The following is a 19,795-nucleotide window of genomic DNA, read 5'->3' as shown; positions in this document are numbered from 1 at the left end:
AAAACGAAAGTCAGCAAACGCTTCCAAGTAGGGAGGTAAGGGTCAGAAGACCATAGAGAGGAGGTGGAGAAAGGCAGTCAACACAGAGATAACAAGTGAGGACAAATAATACAGGTATTGAATTATAGAGGTAATTAACCGAAATGCTTTACTCTATTGATGTTGGTTTGAATTTATGGGCTTCTTTATCACATCATACTGAATTCAGTTGTAACACTTAACCTGTGTGTAGACTTCCATCAGTAGAGGATGCAGAGGGTCTGAGGTTCTGTTAGCTTAGCCAAGGTACCACACATCAGCTGCGCAGCACTCTGTGTGAGTGCAGGAAGGCTATCCACATCCTCACACTGCACCAGGTGTTTCTTGTTATAGCTGAGTCTTGCCCCAGACAGATGAGCAGATACTGTATGTCAGGGAAAATAATCCAGAAGTGTGCTGCAGGATAGATGGGGAGGATGCTGGGAAGCCTCATGCAATGTAGCTGCAACAGGACTGGGAACAAGGACAGCAAAGGCTGTCCTGCAAGATATCCTGTTGGTGTTAGCTAATACCATGACTATAAGGTGTTTGTAGGCATTTTGTGCCTTGTCCTCCTTTTTAGACTTTTGTTCCCTATTTCCACATACTGATGTCAAGAGAGACATTGTCTGCATATCCTGAAAAAAAGTTAAATATCAGCAAATGCTTTGAAAAAAAGGGGAAAATTCTGATTTATGACTAAATCATCCTTGCTGTCTAAAGGTTTGTAAGAATAATTTACAGTACAAAATTTGAAAGAAATATGCAATTTTTTTTAAAGAATATCATATCAATCACAGGTTTAGTCTTACAGTGAAAATATTCAACAATATCTATGTCTATGTACTATGCCTACATACTTTCTTTAAAAAAATTTTGTAATGCTAAACCAGTATTATAAGTCATATTTCAATGTTTAATACTGCTAGGAGCAGTATTTTTACTCCGTGCTCCCAAAGATGGTACTATAAGGTGTAGTGAAATTTAGAAAACGTGTTTCAAATTCTGAAAGGCTGTTGTGTTTTTTTCCTCTCAATGTAATGTGGTAAGTCGCAAGGGAAAAAAATTACAAAAATGACCCACCTTTAGGGAAAACTATAAGGAATTGATGATAAGTTAGTGTAATGGGACAAATTATTTATTGTGCACTGGGAATAGAATCATAGAATCATGGAATTGCTCAGGTTGGAGAAGACCTTAAAGATCATCGAGTCCAACCACAACCCAACCATACTACCCCAACTCTAACAGCCCTCTGCTAAATCATGTCCTTGAGCACCACATCCAAACGGTTTTAAACACATTCGGGGATGGTGACTCAGCCACCTCCCTGGGGAGCCTGTTCCAGTGCTTAAAGGGAAAGGAGAACCTCTCTCATTTGGAACCCCAAATCTGTTGGATTACGCACTTCTGTAGCCTAAGCCCCTCTCCTTGCAAGCACAAATATTCGGAATGTTTGTGATGCATTACAACTTTCATAGTGCTTTTTATTTGGACGTGCAGCATTCCAAATTTAATTGTGCACTTGGGAATTTGGTTTGGCTAACTTATCAGAAATTCTTGTAGGAGTATCCTTAAAACTTTCCGCATCTCTGTGAAGTGTTGATAAAATGCTTAATAGTGTCTGCAAGCTGCTGTTTTACTCAACTTTCCTGAATTTCAAACATCTATATTTTACTCTCTTATATGCTTTTAACTAAGGTATAGTAGATGCATTTTTGCTTCAGTACTAATTCGAAATGTAATATTCATTTCTTTAGAAGACATTTTTGTTGTTGTGCATGCCTAGTGTTTTGTATGTTGTATATTGCATTCAGAATATTTTTTTCCTTCTCACCTATCCACAATGCAATGCCGTTCCCATGATGCACCTCTGCTTGCTGTTTACCTGTATGTTAATTCGCTTGAATCCCATTGGCCCACTGCCATCATGTGCTCGCTGCCTGTTATTAAAAGACTCAGTCGACTGCCAAAGCAATGAAGCGACCTCTCGAAGCAACTGTAGACCTGGTACTTTGACCTTTCACCTTTTGCTTTGCATGTAGCTTTTCGGAGAAGCAACTAATGAAATTTGTATTGCTTTCTTTTTAAACATCAACCGGAAATGATTTCACATACTCTTAATTTACCGGAAACTCAGTACCGTATTTATCCATCTCATTCTCATACGTAATAAATGCAGACAATTTAGTTTGGTTCCTAACACGGTTTCATTTTTAAATACCTTCTCATGAAAAGTCGAATTGAGATAAAACTGCTTTTGTAATTGAAAACGCTTAACATAATCCATTAATCTGTATAATAATAGGAAACAGTATTTCAATTTTAAAAAAAAAACAACCCATACTTGGCAATGAAACACAAGTGGTTTTTTCTCCCTATGATATCTGAAAACCTCTTTAAAGGAAATGCCATTTTCGTTGCTTTAAAGGCCTTTCTTTTCAGTAGTTGTGCTGCTACAGTTTTAGGTTAATAGTACCATGCTTTTGCTATCAATAACAAAATTTCACTCATTTTACATTGCTGTGCTTTGAGTTAATATGCATGGCGAGGCATCTTTAGCCGCTTTAAAAATAATAAGTTTTTGTATTTTTGTATATGTTGCAGACAACGCCTTAAAAATTACTGCCTTTTAACTAACTCTCTTATTCACAGGCCTTTCCTCCCGGTGTTCTTCACCCTTTACCAAAGAGACAAGCACTTGAAAAAAGCAATGGTGCCAGTGCCGTTTTCAATCCCAGTGTCTTGCACTATCAACAGGCTCTTGCCAATGCTCAGTTGCAGCAACATGCGGCGTTCATCCCGACAGGTATGTCACACCCACACCGAACCCTCTTTGCTCTAAGTAGCCTCTGAATTAAGCAGTTGTGCTTACCAAAGGGTTACGCTCCCTGCCCTGCTTGAGATGAGGCCTGCACAGATATTTCCATGCCGATTTAATTCTTTCTGCAAAGTGCAAGGGGTCAGGCTGAAACTTCAACACGCCATTAGACTGCTTGTCATTTTCATAGCCTCCATTATCACCCACAGTTTGCCCTTTTTTCCTACATTGAACTGGCTGTATTTTGACTTTACCTGCTGGAGCTTTCCTAGGGAATGAGAGGGCAAAACACTGCTAGGAAAAGTCTGGGAAGGGTGTACGGCTTTGAAGATGCCGGGGTGTCCCTTCGTGGCCTCTCTGTTGCTGCTCTGCAACAATGCACCAACATGAGCCTTCTGCTTATACCTGCACAGAAGCATCCCCACAACAAATTGATCCCCACCTTGACACGAAAGGTGCTTATAGGCATCAGATTGGTTTTTGTGTCTTTCCTTTTGGCACACAACCAGTGCTTTTCCTAGCATTTGCAGCTAAGAGCTGGGGCTGAGCCATCCAGGTGAGCCAAAGGTTAGGGGATGTGCTCTGTGCGTCTGCACAGAAGCCTGGGAGATCCAGTCATCCAGAGCTCAAGCTGTGCCACAGGACTGGTGCTGGGACTCCTTTCTAACACAATGAAAGAAGGAGCACATGGTATTTGCACAGACAATAACGCCAGGATCCTTTAAATTACATCAGACACCCTCACTCCAAACTTTCTGCTGGTGAACTTCCTCTCTAAGGAGTGAAGTGTTTTGGTCTGTGACTGACAAGTGGCACGTTCTGGTATCAGAACATTATCAAGGGTGAACATCCAGAATCCTTTAAAACTTCTTGTTTGCAAACACACTTGACATTTCAGCTATATTATTTTTGTTTGTAGGAAATAATGCTGGTTATAGCGGGGGATGAGACACAACATGCAAGAATTGCCCGATCTATCAGCATCCCCATATGTCTTTAAAGATAAAAATAAACACAGATGGCATTGACTTCATGTGATTTTGCTATAAGGCCTGAGTAACAACCTTGGAGCCTGCCCCTATGTTGATAACAGCAAGTTATAGAATGCTGTATTTTTAGCACATTCTTGCACTAGAATATCTGTGTCAGAAAACACTCCAACATTTATGGGAGTGTCTGAAAAAAACAGTGAGATTGCATATATGGATATGAATGGAAGACCACCCTGTGCTTACCAGTGTACAGAAATCTCCACGAATTTATTGTGTGTCATAATCCTAACAATTTGCACTATGATTTGCATTATTCCTTCTCTTAAGCACTCCCTTTTGGGGCTTATCACTGCTGTAAGCAACTGCCATAGACTTTAAATTAACTCTAGAAAATAAGAGCAGCTTAAACCTTTTCCAGTGAAACTGCACTTGGAATTTTCCAGACTTTGGAGTAATCACGTTTCTTGAAGTAGTTCATTCTTTGTAGCATTTATTGTCCATCCCTCTTTCCAACTGGTGGTTATGGTTGCAGTTTTGTCTTATAAATTTCAGATGGTAGAGAGAGTGGCTCTTGGAACTAAGCCCTAAAAGTCAGATTGTTGGCAAATCCAAAGCAAGTGCACAAAAAAAAAGAATAGAGAGGGGGATAACACAGGTGAATGCCCATGGTGGAAAGCCTTTCTCAAGGTGCTGAACCTCCTGCTTTGTGAATGCCATCAGCACCTAACAAGGATATTAGAGATGAATGGGATATGGAAGAGGGCTAGAAAGGGAGAACCACTCTATACGAGTGGATGTAACGCGAGTTTTGTTAAAGATGGTTCCTCTGATAGTCCCACATTTCCTGGGAGGTCCCAGAGAAGGTTGGATCCGGTAGGTGTGAGGCCTGTCACGTCACCCAGCCCTGAGGAACAACGCATGACATTATCTAAGGGATTTAAAAGGATGATGTGATATTTTCTGAACTGGTATAATTTTCAAATGTGTGTGTGTGTGTATTTGTGAGCGTGCTATAAAAGTTAAATTTTAAGACAAGTTTTGCTGCTGGAATATATATAAAACTTAATTGTTTTATATAACCTCTCTGCTTTCTTAACCACTTGCTCCCATAATGACAAGTGTGGGGCTTCACTTAGCATGGCTCATTTCCAGATTTTTGCACCTCACGTGTTTTCCATCAGTTTGATTGCTTCGTCACCTCTCCTTCCTGTTTGGTGAATGATCTCAAGAACAACAGATCTTTTCTCTCCTCTCATTGCTGTTCGTTACCATTTTTATGGCCGCTAGCCTAGGAACTGTGTGTATTTTCCAGGGTTGTTCTTCCGTAAGGTCATTCATAGTTACACTGCTGCTGGGACAGCGGTAAGCAGGAATATAGGAAGCATATTTGATTTGGTATCAAATATGTGTGTGTGTGGTACCAGTCTTCCTGCCTCCTCACCTTCACCAGCTTGCTTTATGCTCTGTGTCAAAAGCACATTGCTTTGTTGTTTGTTTTTTGGTTTTTTTTTCTGGTCTTCTCGGAAAGACTAAAGCCATTCAGCACCAAGAACCAGCAGCCTTTTTTCTGCTGAGGTTGCACTCTTTTAGATGTTTAGCTTGGGGGTTGTGCCACTGGTCTTTTTTTTCTTCAGAAACACCTCCCTGCTTCATGCTTTGCATTAAAAATGCGTAGGTTAATATTAAGCATCAATTTGACAACGCCCCTGCAGAGTAGTTTTGGATACTTCCATTTTAGCTTTTTTGGTGAACATTCATCTGCTCAGCATTAAGCTGTCCAAATCGTGCAGTAAGCTCTAAAATTGCAAAATAATGTGATATTTAGTTTAAGATGTTTCTGTAAACAAAAACCTGTTGCTGCAGATTTGTGTACACAGAAACACACCAAAAGTCACATACTACTGTAGGAATTTAATATGAGCCTAATCACATCTTTAGCATTAAAGCAAAACTATGAATGACCTTAAACTTTCATTTAACTAACTTATCTGTGGTTATGCTTGAATCTCACTTTGAATGTTAACTCTAAACAGCTAACCTGTTTCTTCCCTTTATCCACTTTTTTCACCTATCATTGCATGACACGCAGGGTCAGTTTTGTGCATGACACCCGCTACCAGTATTGGTAGGTTCCAAATTTCTTTATTGATCTCTTTTATACTGTATATGATGTATATTCACTTGTTTCAAAACTCGTAGGTGAGATGTAGGCAATGACTAGAACTAAAGGCTCACTTGTCCTTCTGGTTGACTTTGCACAGTATTTAGATTTGTAGACGAAAGCTGCAGCTCAGATGTGATGTCACCTGCTATAACAACTATACTGCAAAAGCATAATATCATGAATTCCAGTCTGCTTTTCAGTTTTCAAAGTTTTATTTCCCTTTATATTTATATTGTCTAGTACTATAAAATCATAAAATACTGGAAAAGCCAGCGAGTTTCATCAGTGTTTTAAAGTTTCATAGTGGTGTGCCTATTTCTCCTTTTTGCTGTGTGTTAGAAAGTTTTATCAGCGCTTCCCAGAAATGTGTACTTTGATCCACAAAAGCTTAGTTGAAACCCGTGATATAAATCTCACTCCTCCTTTAAATATGTTTACATCTTGGAATGAACATTTTGGGCATGCCAAATTGAAGTCCAATGTAGCTGACTCTAAGATGGGATATTTCTCCTATTCTGTAGCTTCATTCCAGTGATTTCCTTTTTGTGACAGGGGAGGCTGCTCAGATAAGCAGTTAAAAGCTTTCAAAAGGTAAGGTTAGTATTCTCTCACAAGGGTGCTGAGTAACATTCATTCTTAAAATGAGCAAAAGCAGCAGCTTTCACAAAATTGATCTTGCTTTTTTAGACCAAACAAAGTAGTATTTAAATCAGGAAAATGGTTATCATCCTTCTTCTGATTTTTGCCTCGAAGCAGATGGCAGTTTAACTCTGATAAAGTCTAGCAGTCATGCAGTGCTAGAAGAAAAAAAATAACCACACAAATTGGATTATATAGGAAGACGAGGATCTGGCTTACTTCAAAATGAAGATGCACGATAATAACTTGTTTTTAATTCTGTTTAAAAATTAAAATAAGCAGTTACCATTTTCCTTCCCCAGTTCAAAAGACTGTAGGTTATTGTCAGTAGACTTTTATTTTGGAGTGCTTTGCAGCAATCCTGAGGGGAAAAAAAAAAAATAATTGTGTACCAGTTCTCAGGTAACGGGTTGTTTTGGTAGAGACCTGTTCTTAGAGATAACACCCGCATTTGCAGTGGTCCTTGCTCTTTTTTCTGGGAATCGCCGATCGTGTTGACAACCTTCCTTTAATTGTACTTGTAATAAGCTATTTTCCCTTTTTTTGTTTTTTATTTCTCCGCCACGCTTTCTCGCTTTGCACTGTGATTGCATGCCATCTGCTGGTTTAACCCATGACGATGGCTTGCCGCTCTTGATATTCACCATGCCAAAAATACCACTTCTCTTACCATAATGCTGCACCCTCCTGTTCATTGCTTCCATGGTTCCCCTCCTGAAAGTACCCATGATGCACAACGCTACGGCCGCCACTGTCTCTGCAGCAACAACTCCTGCAACAAGTGTTCCCTTCGCCGCAACAGCCACAGCAAATCAGGTTTGCTCCTTTTAAAGCTTTCTTTCACAAGATCCCGAACTCTAAATGAGTGCTGAGATTTTATTTATTTTTATTTTTTAACAAAAAAAATTCTCCCAGAGAATTTTTTTTTTTTTTTTTTCTGTGTTTACCCCATCAAATTTTATTTTTAAGTCGTTTATAGCAAGTGTTTGTGGGACAGGTTGCACTTATTTAGAGTTAGCATTTGTTGCAAATAATGATGTAGCTGTGTTTTGTGTTGCGATGTTTGTACCTAATTATTGTGTAATTAACCCAGCTGGAATTACAATCACAATAGTACTGGACTGCTTACAATAGTCTGTTATTAACTCTTAAATTCAAAAGGAAGACATCACAGGTTAATGTAACCTTCTCCGTGTGGTGTGTGGAAGTCATTAATGTGTAAGCATGGAAGCTGTCCGAAATAACAGGCAGGAGAAGGCAGCTGAAAATAAAATGGAGAGAAACCAAACGGCATGTTTTCTGTAAATGGGAGTGATCAAAACAGCCCTGGGGGTGTTTATGACTGTGTCTGCTTTATGTTTGAAAGAGCATCTTCAACCTGGAAATAATGTTTCCCTAAGGAAGCATGTTGTTACAGCAGTTCCCCAGGATTATTGGCATGATCAGAGTAGGCAAGATGAGCCTTATCTACCTTTCTGCTGTGGTTTGTTATGTTAATGGAAGTTTTGATTCCACTAGGGTATCCCCCTCTTCCGTTAGGACTGCTCTGTAGGAAAGCCATATCTATCAAGGCTCCCCATGAGCAGCATTGATTCCTCCATTCAATCTTTGGAGGCTCAGCCCTGGCTTTTTTTCTTACTCTGTGAGTTCCACGAGAGTACTGGGATGCCCCATTTTCCCTCAGGTCTGAAGAGGTCAAACTGCAAAGCAAGCACGAAACAGGTTTGCTTCCCAGAATCAAGGAAAGGGCTGGGACCTGGTCACATCTCCCAGTGTTGCTCCTGGCCAGGCTGCAGGTCAGACAATCCTCTCCCCCTGCCAATGAATTATGAGGAAATCAGTGAAAACCTTTTGCTTAGTGATGCTGTACCAGCAAACTGATATATTCTGCATTTTTCAGAGTCACAAAACAGTTTTAAGTATCCCATGGAAAAACAGAATTTGCTCTGAGAGTTTATTTATAATAATCTAGGGAAAATATACTACCTCTGAAATACACCCCGCTTTATAAAGAAACACAGCCTAGTCCATTTTCTCTTCAGTTTTTGAAAGGTCTATTTGCCAGTATTGCAGTGCTTTGTGCTTCTATAGGTGTTTTCATCAAAAGAGAGTTGTTTTGTGCACTCCTTCCTCAGGGCTGACTTGTTTTAATGAAGAAACACACGGTATGTAGAGGAAAGGAGGTGTTCCAGCCAGGTGCCGCATTTGACTGTCCTTCCTTTCAGCATTTCAGCTGTGGTAGCACAGCAGGCGGGTGCCGGTTGGGTGGGCTGAAGGGCCTGGGGGATGGTAGGTTCCTGGTAGTGAGCATGGAAGAACATGTCTGCCAGAGAGTGGCCTGATGGTACCCAGGGCAGTTCTGGGATCCCAAAGTGGTGACAGAGGGGTTTGGGAATGGAAAATGGGACTGTTTGGGAGAGCGGCTCAGCTGGGGCTCTCTCCGCACAGTGCTGTGAAAGGAACGCACCCAAGAAAAGGACTGGGAATCATTCAGGGTTTTTTTAACAGGGAATATTTCACACAAGTAGCTAGAACCAGTGGGGAGACAGAGGTGTGTCTTAATGCATTTTCTCATCTAGGAGGACAGCAGGCAGAGCCCTTCCATTCCTGGTGCAGATTTTATTTGCATTGGAGGATTAGAGCAGTTTTACAGTACTTGTAAAAGTCTCTGTTTGTACTTATTTGGTTACGTGTCTCTGTGTGTGTATACATAATTCTATGCTGAAATTAAAGGATGGTTTAACACAGGGATAGGTTTCCACTTGTTTAACTTCAGCCACTTGGCGGCTCAGCATCCAGTTCATCTGCTTTTCTGTAAGTCTGTGCTGGGGCAGCATGACTTGCCCTGGAGGGTCCTGCCTCTTTCTTTAAGTAGCTTTAAAAGCTACTTTAAAAAAGAACTGCATTTTAAAAGTAGGTAATGTAGAAGTAGTTATCCTTACAAGATGTAAATCTCCAACTTTGCTGCTTATTTATAAGCAGCTAGAGCTGGAGACCAAGCTGTGCTGGAAAAGGCTCCATGGTAACTGTGGTCCTAGTCCTTGGTATTTCTCTAGCCCAAGAAACACAGAAGCAGCAGGTCATTAACTTGAGTTCACCTGTTAGGACTTAGCTCATGGTCATCGTGCCCTTTGTTTATGTCCCTTTGTATGGATTTATACTCTCCTGTGTATTTCAGAAGAGGTTATCTTTTTTCCCATCTAGGTAAATTTTCCTTTTCTGACCTGTGCCAAATCACAGACTGCTTCTCTGTGGAATCCAGTTTCTTCTTTCGAGTGTATCTACTGCATTTTTTTAAATCAACTTGCAGCCTTCAGTCTATCCTGTTTCTGCTCCTACAGCTTCTTCTCACAATGCCAGCCATGAAAGGAAAGTCATATCAATGCTTAATTGTCTGGCTCGGTATCTTTTGGCTTAATATTCAAGCCTGGGGGAAATATTGCTCTTCTACTTTTGGGGTCCTAGAAGCACCCAAAACATCAGCATCCCAAAAGCCAAGGAGTCTCAGCGAATGGCTGAAAAAAACTCATAATTATATAGGGTCCAGAAAATTATTTAGCATGTCCTAACTGTACTTTGAAAGACAGTGAGATGTACTTTCTATATATATTTCTTCTCTGAAAGTAATAACAGGGTGCAAAACATGCCTGTGTTGGCCCACTCGTAACCATTCATGCTCAGCCAGCAGCTCTCTGTGTTTTGTGCTCAGCATGCTTGGGGTTGAGGCCCAAAGGAAGACTGTATTGTGTTAAAAACTATGCCTTAGTGCAGGGGGACTCAGTTAAGGACACGTGGAAGATTAGGATTCTCTTGCTTTTCCTGATTACATAAATTGGAAAGTAACTAACTCCTCCTCCTTTTCCCCTTAACCCATTCACGACTGCTCCAGCCATGCCCACTGGAATGGTGTTGAAAACTGCAGCTGCTTAGCCTGCCTTTCTGCTTAATGAACTTAGGTGGTCGGGGCTGTGAACATCGTCTTGCCGGGTGGAACCAACAAAGTCCCAGGAAGCATGGAGTAACTGGAAGGAGTGCCAGGGAGAATGAATGGAGGCTTGGCACCAGCACCCTCTAGTGCATGCAAATGGGCAGGCAAATTCAACAACATTCATTTACAGCATTAATAGAGTATCATTGTGTGTAAATATATACTTCAGGTACCTTTAACAGAACTTGTAATTTTTATTTATATTCACATAGTGGACTGGTCAGTGCACTAGATAGCACCTGAGCAAGCAGATCAGTTGTTCCCTACTCAGCTTCACTCAGAGCTATTTGTAAGATATCAAACAGGACAGTGTTGCTCTGAATTCTGGCACTGAATTACAGTTTTGAATGATAGCAGCATAGCTGATTCAGTTGCCTAAATGTGTGTCAGCTGACATTTCAGATTGTCCCAAGATAATCTTGAATGGCTGGGTTATCCAAGACAGGCTTGGCAGATACAGCACAGGATCTGCGGGGCAAACATGCACTTCTGAATATGCTGCTGGATGGCAGGGAGGAGACCTGAGCCCAAGCAGTAGTGAAGCCTGGTGAGCCTGTGGCAGCCAATCCCATTAAGGGATCTCCAGGCTCCACTGACCTCCTGGTGAGATTGTACCACACCACTGATGGCCATGGGAGTTTAAACACCAGCATTGATGTGTTTAAATGTGTTTTCAAGCTCAGTGTGTGCTTCCTTAATTGTTGGTTGCTACAGAGTGATTAACAAATTCCAGATTGCTTTAAAGAAGACAGTCTTGTTCATATCATTTCAGTACAGAACAGTACATGCCTTTATTTTCTATAGCAATGCAAAGACTGACCATATCAAAGGAGTATTACAGAAAATACTGGCTAGAGATTCTAACACAAGTTTATTTTGCTGGTTATGTGACCTTTAACCAAGGAAGAGAAATTAGAAGGCAATCTAGTAGACAAATGAACTACTTAAAGGCTGTGTCTGAAAAGAATTATATGAGTCTCTCTCATGCTAAGGCTTGTGATTATCTAGCACAGCTGTTTTAAATTATGTATCAGTGTTCACACTAAATGAGGTGGTAATTATGCAGATATTAATTATGAAATCATTTGTTAGCCTTCAGTTTTGTGAAAATCTGTAAAAATACAAAGAAGCGAAAATAAAAATGATGTGTTATGTTGCAGTACCACAAACAAGGGAACAATTGAAATACTTGCCTCAGAATTCACCAAGTCATTAACATTGCATAAAATACAAGTGTGCCAAATTCTTGGTAGGGATTTGAGAAGCCTTGTGTGGCAGCTCCCTCTGGTGTGAGGGGAGCAGGGAAGTGCAGCATGAAAACACCTCTCTTGGCCAGAAAAGGTGTGGGGCTGCCCAAGAGGCAGATTGCCATTAGGCTGAAACATCCTGTGGCACATACTGAGCCCCAGGCAAGTGAATTTCTTCCTCTGCACATGCTCCCTGTTGCACATAGAGCACTGTGTCCCTCCAAAAAGTCAGCAAATCTGATGGTGGTTGCACGCCTCAAAGTGCTGCTCCAAGCATTCCCATTTTAACTGGATGATGCCCCGAGCAGCTGCTGAAATCATACTGGTGAAGGCCAACAATTAGCTTGGCTGGGTTGGCAGAGTCTGGAGAGGCGTAGGAACAGCTCCTCATCACTGATACATTTCGGGGGAAGGATTAAAAATTTCCATCTCTTTCCTTTCTGTGTAGCAGAAAAAGGTGGAGTTCTCTGTATGCTGGGAGGTTTGCTTTATCATCAAGTATCCTTGATTGTGAAGGGTACCTTTCAGGGAAGATATTTGGAATAGCAACAGTCTATCGTGATGTGAAAGGCAAATTGAAACTGTTTGCTACCTATTTCTTGCTAGATACCTCAGAATCAGAAGCCTCAACTCAAACCAGTAATAAAGTCTGAAGACACTGAGTCACATGTAAGTAGCCATAACTTTGAGAATTACGGTTTCAGACTCAAAGACCACAGCAAATGTCAAGCAGTGTCATGAAAAGATCTTCTGAATTGCCTTGAAACAATTGGCATTACAAAACGTGGCAAAACTTCATTTTCTTAAATTGTAAGGCAGCAAAGAAGAGAACACCAAAGTCTACCTTGGGGGACTTGAAGGAAGTCTATTTTAAACCTTATGCAAACTTTAAGTTTTTATTGTGATATCATTTTTGTGGTCTCTTCAGCTCAGCTATTGTTTTTTCTCCAGTAATTCCTACTCTCACCCCCCGGTCGTGTAGGGACTGCAAACTAAGCCTGACTTCCCCTGGTTGCCTGCTAGATGGCAGTATCACATAACCTGAGCTCCTAGCAAAGACAAACACATTTATTTTATGTAACAAATATCTAAACATAGTTCCCTTCCCTGTTATAGACTATCTTAACTTTCATAGCATCACAGTTAATATAATGGATTTGTTTGATATTATAGCTTTCCCCCGTGCTCTTTCTTTCAATTATTCAACAAATGATACTTTGACAAGTTGAGTAACAGTCTCTTGAGGCATCTATTTATTATTTAAATGTAGGAAAATTTTCCTGAGGTCAAGTGATTTTGTAGGCATTTGGGGAAAAAAAGGGAGCTAGTCTCCTTGTTCTTAGCATGTGCACACAGCTCATCTCAGCCTGGTTTTTTCCATCATAAAATTTTAACAAGACAGCGCTGTGCAGAGCTCCAGATGTGTTTGCTTGGGATTCTGCTCTTTGAAATCATTGTGTCTGTACATCTATAGATGCTTCAGCTATTTGCCCTTGAAATGAATTAATACCATATTTTTTATCTTTGTATATGATTTATTGGATGAGCATTTTGCCCACCAGAAATGCCATTTTTTGGCCCTGAGTGTAGAGGAATCAGCCCAAAAAACCGCAGTGGAAATATTGATTGACTTATTAATTTGTTGTACCTGCTGTGTCTTTCAACCTGAGGCAAAGGTTTGTTAACTTTTACAGCTTTCACTTTTGGCACATATTATGTGCAGTGCCACAAAGTTTATATAGATATATTTACATTGAGCCACGAAATGGTTTGAGTTGGAAGGGACCTCTGAGGTTCATCTAGTTCCAAACTGCTGCCATGGGCAGGGAGGTACAGAAGTATTCAGATAAGAATAAAAACAAGGAAGTGGTAGGTAGGTCCTAGTGAGAATCAGTAAGTTTTCCTTAGAAGAGTTATAAATGTAGTGAGTTCTATGAAACTAGCAGAGTTCAGTAACTGAGCTCTGTCCTACTATAAGTGTGGTGTCTGATGAGTAACCTTGGTGAGGAAAATGTAAATGTGGTGCATTTCTGGGTTCAAGAGAAATTTGGGGTGCAGCAGTGGAGCATCAATCTGTGTTTGTCTTGTAGTGGAAGGCTCATCTTGAACGCAGGCTCATCTTCAGCATGGGCTCAGCACACTTCAGCACAGCTGAAGTTGTGACCAACTGATCAACTGTGAGTTGTCCCTGTATCTGACCCTTTGGAATCACACTGAAAAAGCATTGCTGTATCTTACCCTAAGAAACTGGGCTGAATTAGCTTGCATGGGTATATGGCTACATGTTTCATTCTGGCTGTGATGAAGTACAGTTTTGGTAAACATCCCACTGGGTAGAATACATAGACTTGTTAGCAGACCCCAAAAATGCAAATAATCAAAGTAATGGGGCAGGTGATTTACCTCAGAAGTCTTTGGCAAGTGGCCAGAAGGGCCGATGGCCCGTGAAGCAGAGTGGGACTGGGGGCACTCAGATTTAAGGAAGAAAAAGATGGACCAGGACACCAAAATTGTCATGTCAGGGGATGGACTGTGGGGGAGAGGTTACAAAAAAAAAACCCAAAAAAATAAAAACAAAATACCCCCAAAATCAAAAACCCAAGCAAATAGGACCTCAGCTCCTCAGGAAACATGTGATGAAGCCTGTATTAGTGACTGTGTGGAAAGACAACCCAGGAGATCATCTGTGGCCTGCAGACCTCTCATTTATATGCAAAGCAGAAGTTGCCTCATTGATGGGCAAAGTAGACAAATGCATTGGGAATCTATTGGATAAATGGAGAACAATAAGATAAAGTCCTGTTCAGTCCTGAATTAAAGAGAGGTGGACAGTTAGAAAAACAAAGTGAGCTGACGTTAAATAGCAACATGCTGGAAAGGAAGACAGGGCTTCTGGCCATCATGAGAGCAGGAACTACAAAAGGAAGCAGCCAGTGATACAAAGTGGGGCTAGGTGTGTTTATGAACAGTGATGAAGCAATCAGCAGTGCTGGTAGGGAACAGCAATAGCGAAGGTGGGGGAGATGCACAGTGTACCCAAGCAGCATTCCAGCAGAGTGTTTGGAGCAGGCAGGCTGCTTTTCATGCAGGTGGCTGAGGACAGGGTCAGGTCCCAGATCCTGCAGCAGCATTAGTGGGAATCCTGGAGTGAGGCACTGATTGACCAGGGAGAAATCAGAGGTAAAAGAAATCAATCTGCAAGGCTACATACAAATTACCTGTGACCAAGTAGAACTGATATGATGGTGAGCACTCTCAGTAAATGTCTGAATATTGTCAGACATTGAAACTCATCCTTTTCCTTTTATGATTGAGAAAAGAGAGACTGATTCACTGTGAAGACAAAGAACAAGGCACATGCCATAGAAGAGCATTCTAAGAGAAAATAAAAAATAAAAGACATGAAGGCATTTCCCAAAGGCACTGGGAAATATAAATAGTCCTGGGTTTCATGTCAAAGGGAAGAAATACTTGATGTTGGTTTTATTTTTAGAGAGTGGGAGAAGTTATGAGACAGCCTGATATGAGCAGGCTGCCTGAAAATATCTGTCGGTTTTAATGTATACCCTCCTTACATCTGACCATCCTGCTCCTGGTGTGAAAATGGAAAATGTCACTGTGCTGGGAGCCATCAGCCCTGTCGCAGATGGCTACGAGTTAAGCACCTCAGTGTGAACTGCTTGCCACAGACTCTGACGTGGGGTGGGGAAAAAAAGCATCATGAGTTTGTAATTTGCCTCATGGTAAAATAAGTTGCCTGAGGTAGGGTAGGAAGATGTAAAGCAGGGTGACCGGCTGTGGCTTGCACGTCTGAAACCATCTGAGATGTCTGCAGAGAGCTATCAGAACATTGCTCTGAAATTGAAAGGCTGGGATGTTTACTGCATATAAGTTCGCTTTTGGAGGGATAAATGCTTTGCAGAGCAGAGGTCAAGTATGATCTCAATCCCACCTGAGAAGGTATTAACATTTACGGAGTGTAATTTGGAGAATTAATTTGAGAACTTCTTAAAGAGAAACGTCTCTGAGCCAGACGCAAAGTCGTGTTTTCCAGCATATCCATTGTGACAGATCTATGAGTTGAACAACAGTTCATATGCACTGAATTCATGCAGCATGGTACATTTTCTGTGTTCATCAATGCATAGTAAGTCTGGAATTGGAATCATAGAATCACAGAATGGCCTGGGTTGAAACAGACCTCAGGGTCGCCAACCAGCAGACCAGGCTGCCCAGAGCCACATCCAGCCTGGCCCTTAATGCGTCCAGGGATGGGGCATCCACAGCCTCCTTGGGCAACCTGCTCCAGTGGTAAGCAGAATAAAGCACACACACAGAAGTTTCGTGAGTGCTAGGCCTGAAATCAGTAGTACCCAGTCATGATCCTAAGGAATTCAGGTAATTATGTGAATGGCATTGAGTAAAACAGTGCATGGACTAATCTCAAGGTCAGAAAAGGTTCACAAATGTGGATTTTACACCTTAATTGGAAAGAAACTGTCTGTTTTACTCTCAAGTCTTGAGTCAGCAAGTACTCACAGCCTTCTCTGCTGGGTCTGAGGGAATTGCAGGCTAATGCTGAGTTATCTGCTGCCTTTGAGAGCTGAAAAAGCCAGCTTTAACAAAAAAAAAAAAAAGCAATCATACTCTTGAAACTCTTGACTGCAGAAATTCAGATCCCCTCCGTGTATTACCAGTTTCACAAGGTGCAGTAACTAACACTGGCACTATGTCAGTGATTTTAGTCTAGAGAGTGGCAGTCTCCAGCACTTGATATAAGAACTGAGTAAGAAGGCAGTGACATCTGTGGCTCAGAACAATGCTGTTTGCTGTTATTAAATCTTCTGTGCATTAGTGTCTCAGTCTGCAAGTGCCAGGCCATTGTGCTTTTGCTAGAAATAGTGTTTGTATTAGATCTGTTTCTGCAGTAGCAAAAAGTTTCTTCTCCTGCATGTCTGTACCCAATCCTGCAGATATGGAGGTGGTATTATCCTTACAGACCATGAGAAAGTGCTTTGCCTTGTTTGAGCCACAGACCATTGTACATGGGAGTGTGTGCATACACACACACAAAATGCACACTTGTTGTGTAGTTGTATGTTTCCATTTGTAATGCTCTCATTTACTGTGGTGTCAATACATTACATCAAGTTGTTGGGAAGTTTAATGAATGCAATAGTGTCACAGCACATGGGATGAGTCTTGTGCATGTACATAAAGAGATGGAATCTTTCCAACAGGATTTCTGGTTGTTAGAGCTCTTTACAAGTAATGGGGGAGTGGAGACTGCAGTATTTGCAGGGGTGTTCTTTGGTCACTACTGTCTGCAGAACTTCTCCTTGTTCAGTGTGCAGGCACGGGAGCAATTAGCAGCGATGCAGACTTAGATAGCTTCCATGTGCCATCAGAGCTTATTGCTTTGTTTGTAGGTTAAATGGGAGAAGTTCACTGAGTATTTTCCGTGTAACCGTTTTCTGTTCCTCTGTCAGATTCAGTGAAAAAAGCCAGTTGCAGAAGCTGCTACACGTGTACAAAGCTGTGGTGGAGTTGTGATATCTTGGGAGAAATAGGGTGTGAAGATACAATTAAAGACCATGGGATGCATTTTACACTTTGAGGCTCAGGTTAAAAAAGAAATGTAGCTCCTCAGTTCTGCGTCTCTGCACTGGAGAAGCTGCTTCTGAAGGAGAGACTTGAGGATTTTTCCTCAGAGGACTCCTACGTATGCTAGGAATAGCCAAGGTGCAACATGCCCTACTTACACACTGCACGAGCATTGGGTTTGCAAGGAAGATGTGCTGGAATGGGCTGGGAGAAGGAAGATGCGGTGGAGTCAAATATGGGGGGAGAACTCCAGCTGCTGTCTGCTGCCCTGCACCCAGCACCACGTAAACAGGATGTGCACACAAAAGGGAAGCGTCCACATTGTCTTTGCTGCTTCCTGAGTGCTGAGAGTGGGGGACAGATGGCAGGATGGGAAGGGATGGCGGAGGTCCTCACCTGGACCCTGCTGCTCACCTGAATGGTGAAGGGAGGAGGACCGGGCTCTTTCACGTTGCCCGCAGCTGTCCTGTGCTTTGGAGGAGCTGGGAGCATTGGTGCAGTTTGGCCTCTCGGGACATCTAGAAGTGGCAGTGATCCCTCTGTCTTTTCTCCGTGTGTTTCTGTAACAGTGGTGCAGGGAGAAAAAAAGTGAGAGCAAAATGCAAGTTCTGTCACCTCAAAAGTTACCAGGGAAGATAGGCAGCTGCAGTATCTGAAATCCTAACTTTTAAACTGTGTAGATTTCAGGTTACATTCCATTAAACTAGACTTTAGGATCCCTTAAATACATTTGCGTGACTATGGCTAACCCAGTATAGCTAAAGCTGCTTTATTAATTACATTGACATGTTGGGTCGTAACGCGCTAAAAATACCAGTGCTGATAATCTGGGCCACTTCTTATTTTCAGCACGGCTTCGTTCTTTGTACTAACTGCCAAGTCACAGTGCTGTAGATGAACCAGGCTTATCACAGGCAAGGCTTTATTATTTCAGCAAAGGTATTTCTCTGTTATTTCAATAGGGAACAGCAGACAGACGATAAGCCCACAAACTCACAATGAGTGGAAGTCTTTACAAATATATGTCCTTGTTGTAACTATGATGTATTTAGACGTCCAGCCCTTTAGAGTGGGAGTCACCAAGTTATCAGTGATGATAAGAGATTACTTTCAGCCATGCCAGCAAGTTAGACAGGGTCTGTACTCATTGGCAGTCTTTGTGGCATGCTGTTCCTAAAGCCCTCCTTGGTGCACTGGGAACAGTGCGGGGTTGCGAGGCATGTTCTGCGTAGTCTCGGGGTGCCTAAGGCAAGTGCTTTCCACACAGTGCTGAGCGTGTTTCTTTTCTGTATGTCAGAGGTAGTATGTTACTGAAGTCATTTTCAAAACACCTTTTTTCTTTCCCTTTTAAAATAAATATTGCATTAAGCAGCGGTCTGTCTGCGTACTACACAAGTAGGTCAAAGTGCTGTCATGCCTGTCTTGCAGACTACTTACAAACGCGGCTTAAAATACACAGAGTGCCAAATCAAACAGGAAGAGCAAGCAATGCACTCTAGTTCCTTGACTTGTGCTTTGGTCTGGAGTACAGATTAGCAACAGCATGGTAGAACATCAGATCCCGTGCTTTTGATATCCCATTCACTGACGGCCTTTTATGTGGAAGAGGATGGAAATGCAGATCATCTCCCAGTACTGCATGCTGGTTGAGTCGATTGCCTTCATATTTTGGAAGCTCAATGGGCACATCCTGCCCAAAACCATCACAGTATTGGAGGCACAAGAGCTTGCATCTGCAGAATGGTTGCTTCACTCTTAGGCTGAGGCCATTGGAGACGAGCCGGCAGGTTAGCGACTGGCTGGGTGCACAGGGGTGCCTTTAGGACCATCCCCCTGGACCTGCTGGTGTGAGGAAGCGTGAATGAGCTCTCAACTCACTGACCTGCAGATAATGTGTTAGAAATTAGCAGTTGCTGGAAATGCATCAAAAAAAAAACCAACACTTTAGCTTGTCACAAACATCCAGCCCGGTACGCCTTTTTTTTTTTTGGCTTGGTAGTGGTGAGCGGCTCTGCCTCTGCTCCATGCTGTTCCCCATTTGGCTGTCACAAGGAGGTGGGCACCGGGGGCTTCTCCAGCCCCCTAGCAAGGTCCAGAGTTGGGGCATCTTGTCGGGCAAGCGTGGTTCCCCGATTCCCTCTCGCATTTTGTTACCTAAACCACCCCCTCCACGTGTCCTCGCTCAGCGGAGGATGCGCTGAGCAGGCCTGTGAGACTCACGGGCTTCCACCCAGCATTCAGAGCATGGGAGGCTGTCCTGTAGAGGCCGGCTGCAGTCAGAGCAGTGCTGCCCATTATGGGGACTCGGCGGCTTCACCCAGC

General features: G+C 42.1%; 1 protein-coding gene and 1 long non-coding RNA gene across 16 annotated transcripts in view; one reads left to right on the top strand and one right to left on the bottom strand.

Moving 5' to 3' along the window:
- The window catches only part of LOC128071612 (uncharacterized), a 679,004-nt gene that overhangs the window by 45,557 nt on the left and 613,652 nt on the right, over positions 1–19,795 (bottom strand). The gene's annotated exons all lie outside the window — the stretch shown is intronic.
- Positions 1–19,795, top strand: part of MBNL2 (muscleblind like splicing regulator 2) — a 105,355-nt gene that overhangs the window by 82,515 nt on the left and 3,045 nt on the right. For 7 of the 15 annotated variants that reach the window (XM_052664400.1, XM_052664415.1, XM_052664403.1 and 4 more), the window contains 5 exons: positions 1,975–2,028; positions 2,674–2,827; positions 5,921–5,956; positions 7,356–7,450; positions 12,476–12,538. In XM_052664400.1, the coding sequence (XP_052520360.1) occupies positions 1,975–2,028; positions 2,674–2,827; positions 5,921–5,956; positions 7,356–7,450; positions 12,476–12,538 (402 nt within the window). The remainder of the gene's footprint in view (positions 1–1,974; positions 2,029–2,673; positions 2,828–5,920; positions 5,957–7,355; positions 7,451–12,475; positions 12,539–19,795) is intronic. The other 8 variants (XM_052664406.1, XM_052664405.1, XM_052664407.1 and 5 more) reach the window with 8 other exon arrangements.

This window comes from Tympanuchus pallidicinctus, unplaced genomic scaffold, assembly GCF_026119805.1.
Source record: "Tympanuchus pallidicinctus isolate F22 unplaced genomic scaffold, pur_lepc_1.0 scaffold6, whole genome shotgun sequence".
In the NCBI taxonomy this organism is placed as follows: Eukaryota; Metazoa; Chordata; class Aves; order Galliformes; family Phasianidae; genus Tympanuchus; species Tympanuchus pallidicinctus.
Note: the sequence above shows the minus strand (reverse complement) of the source record. Positions and strands in the feature narration are given on the sequence as shown.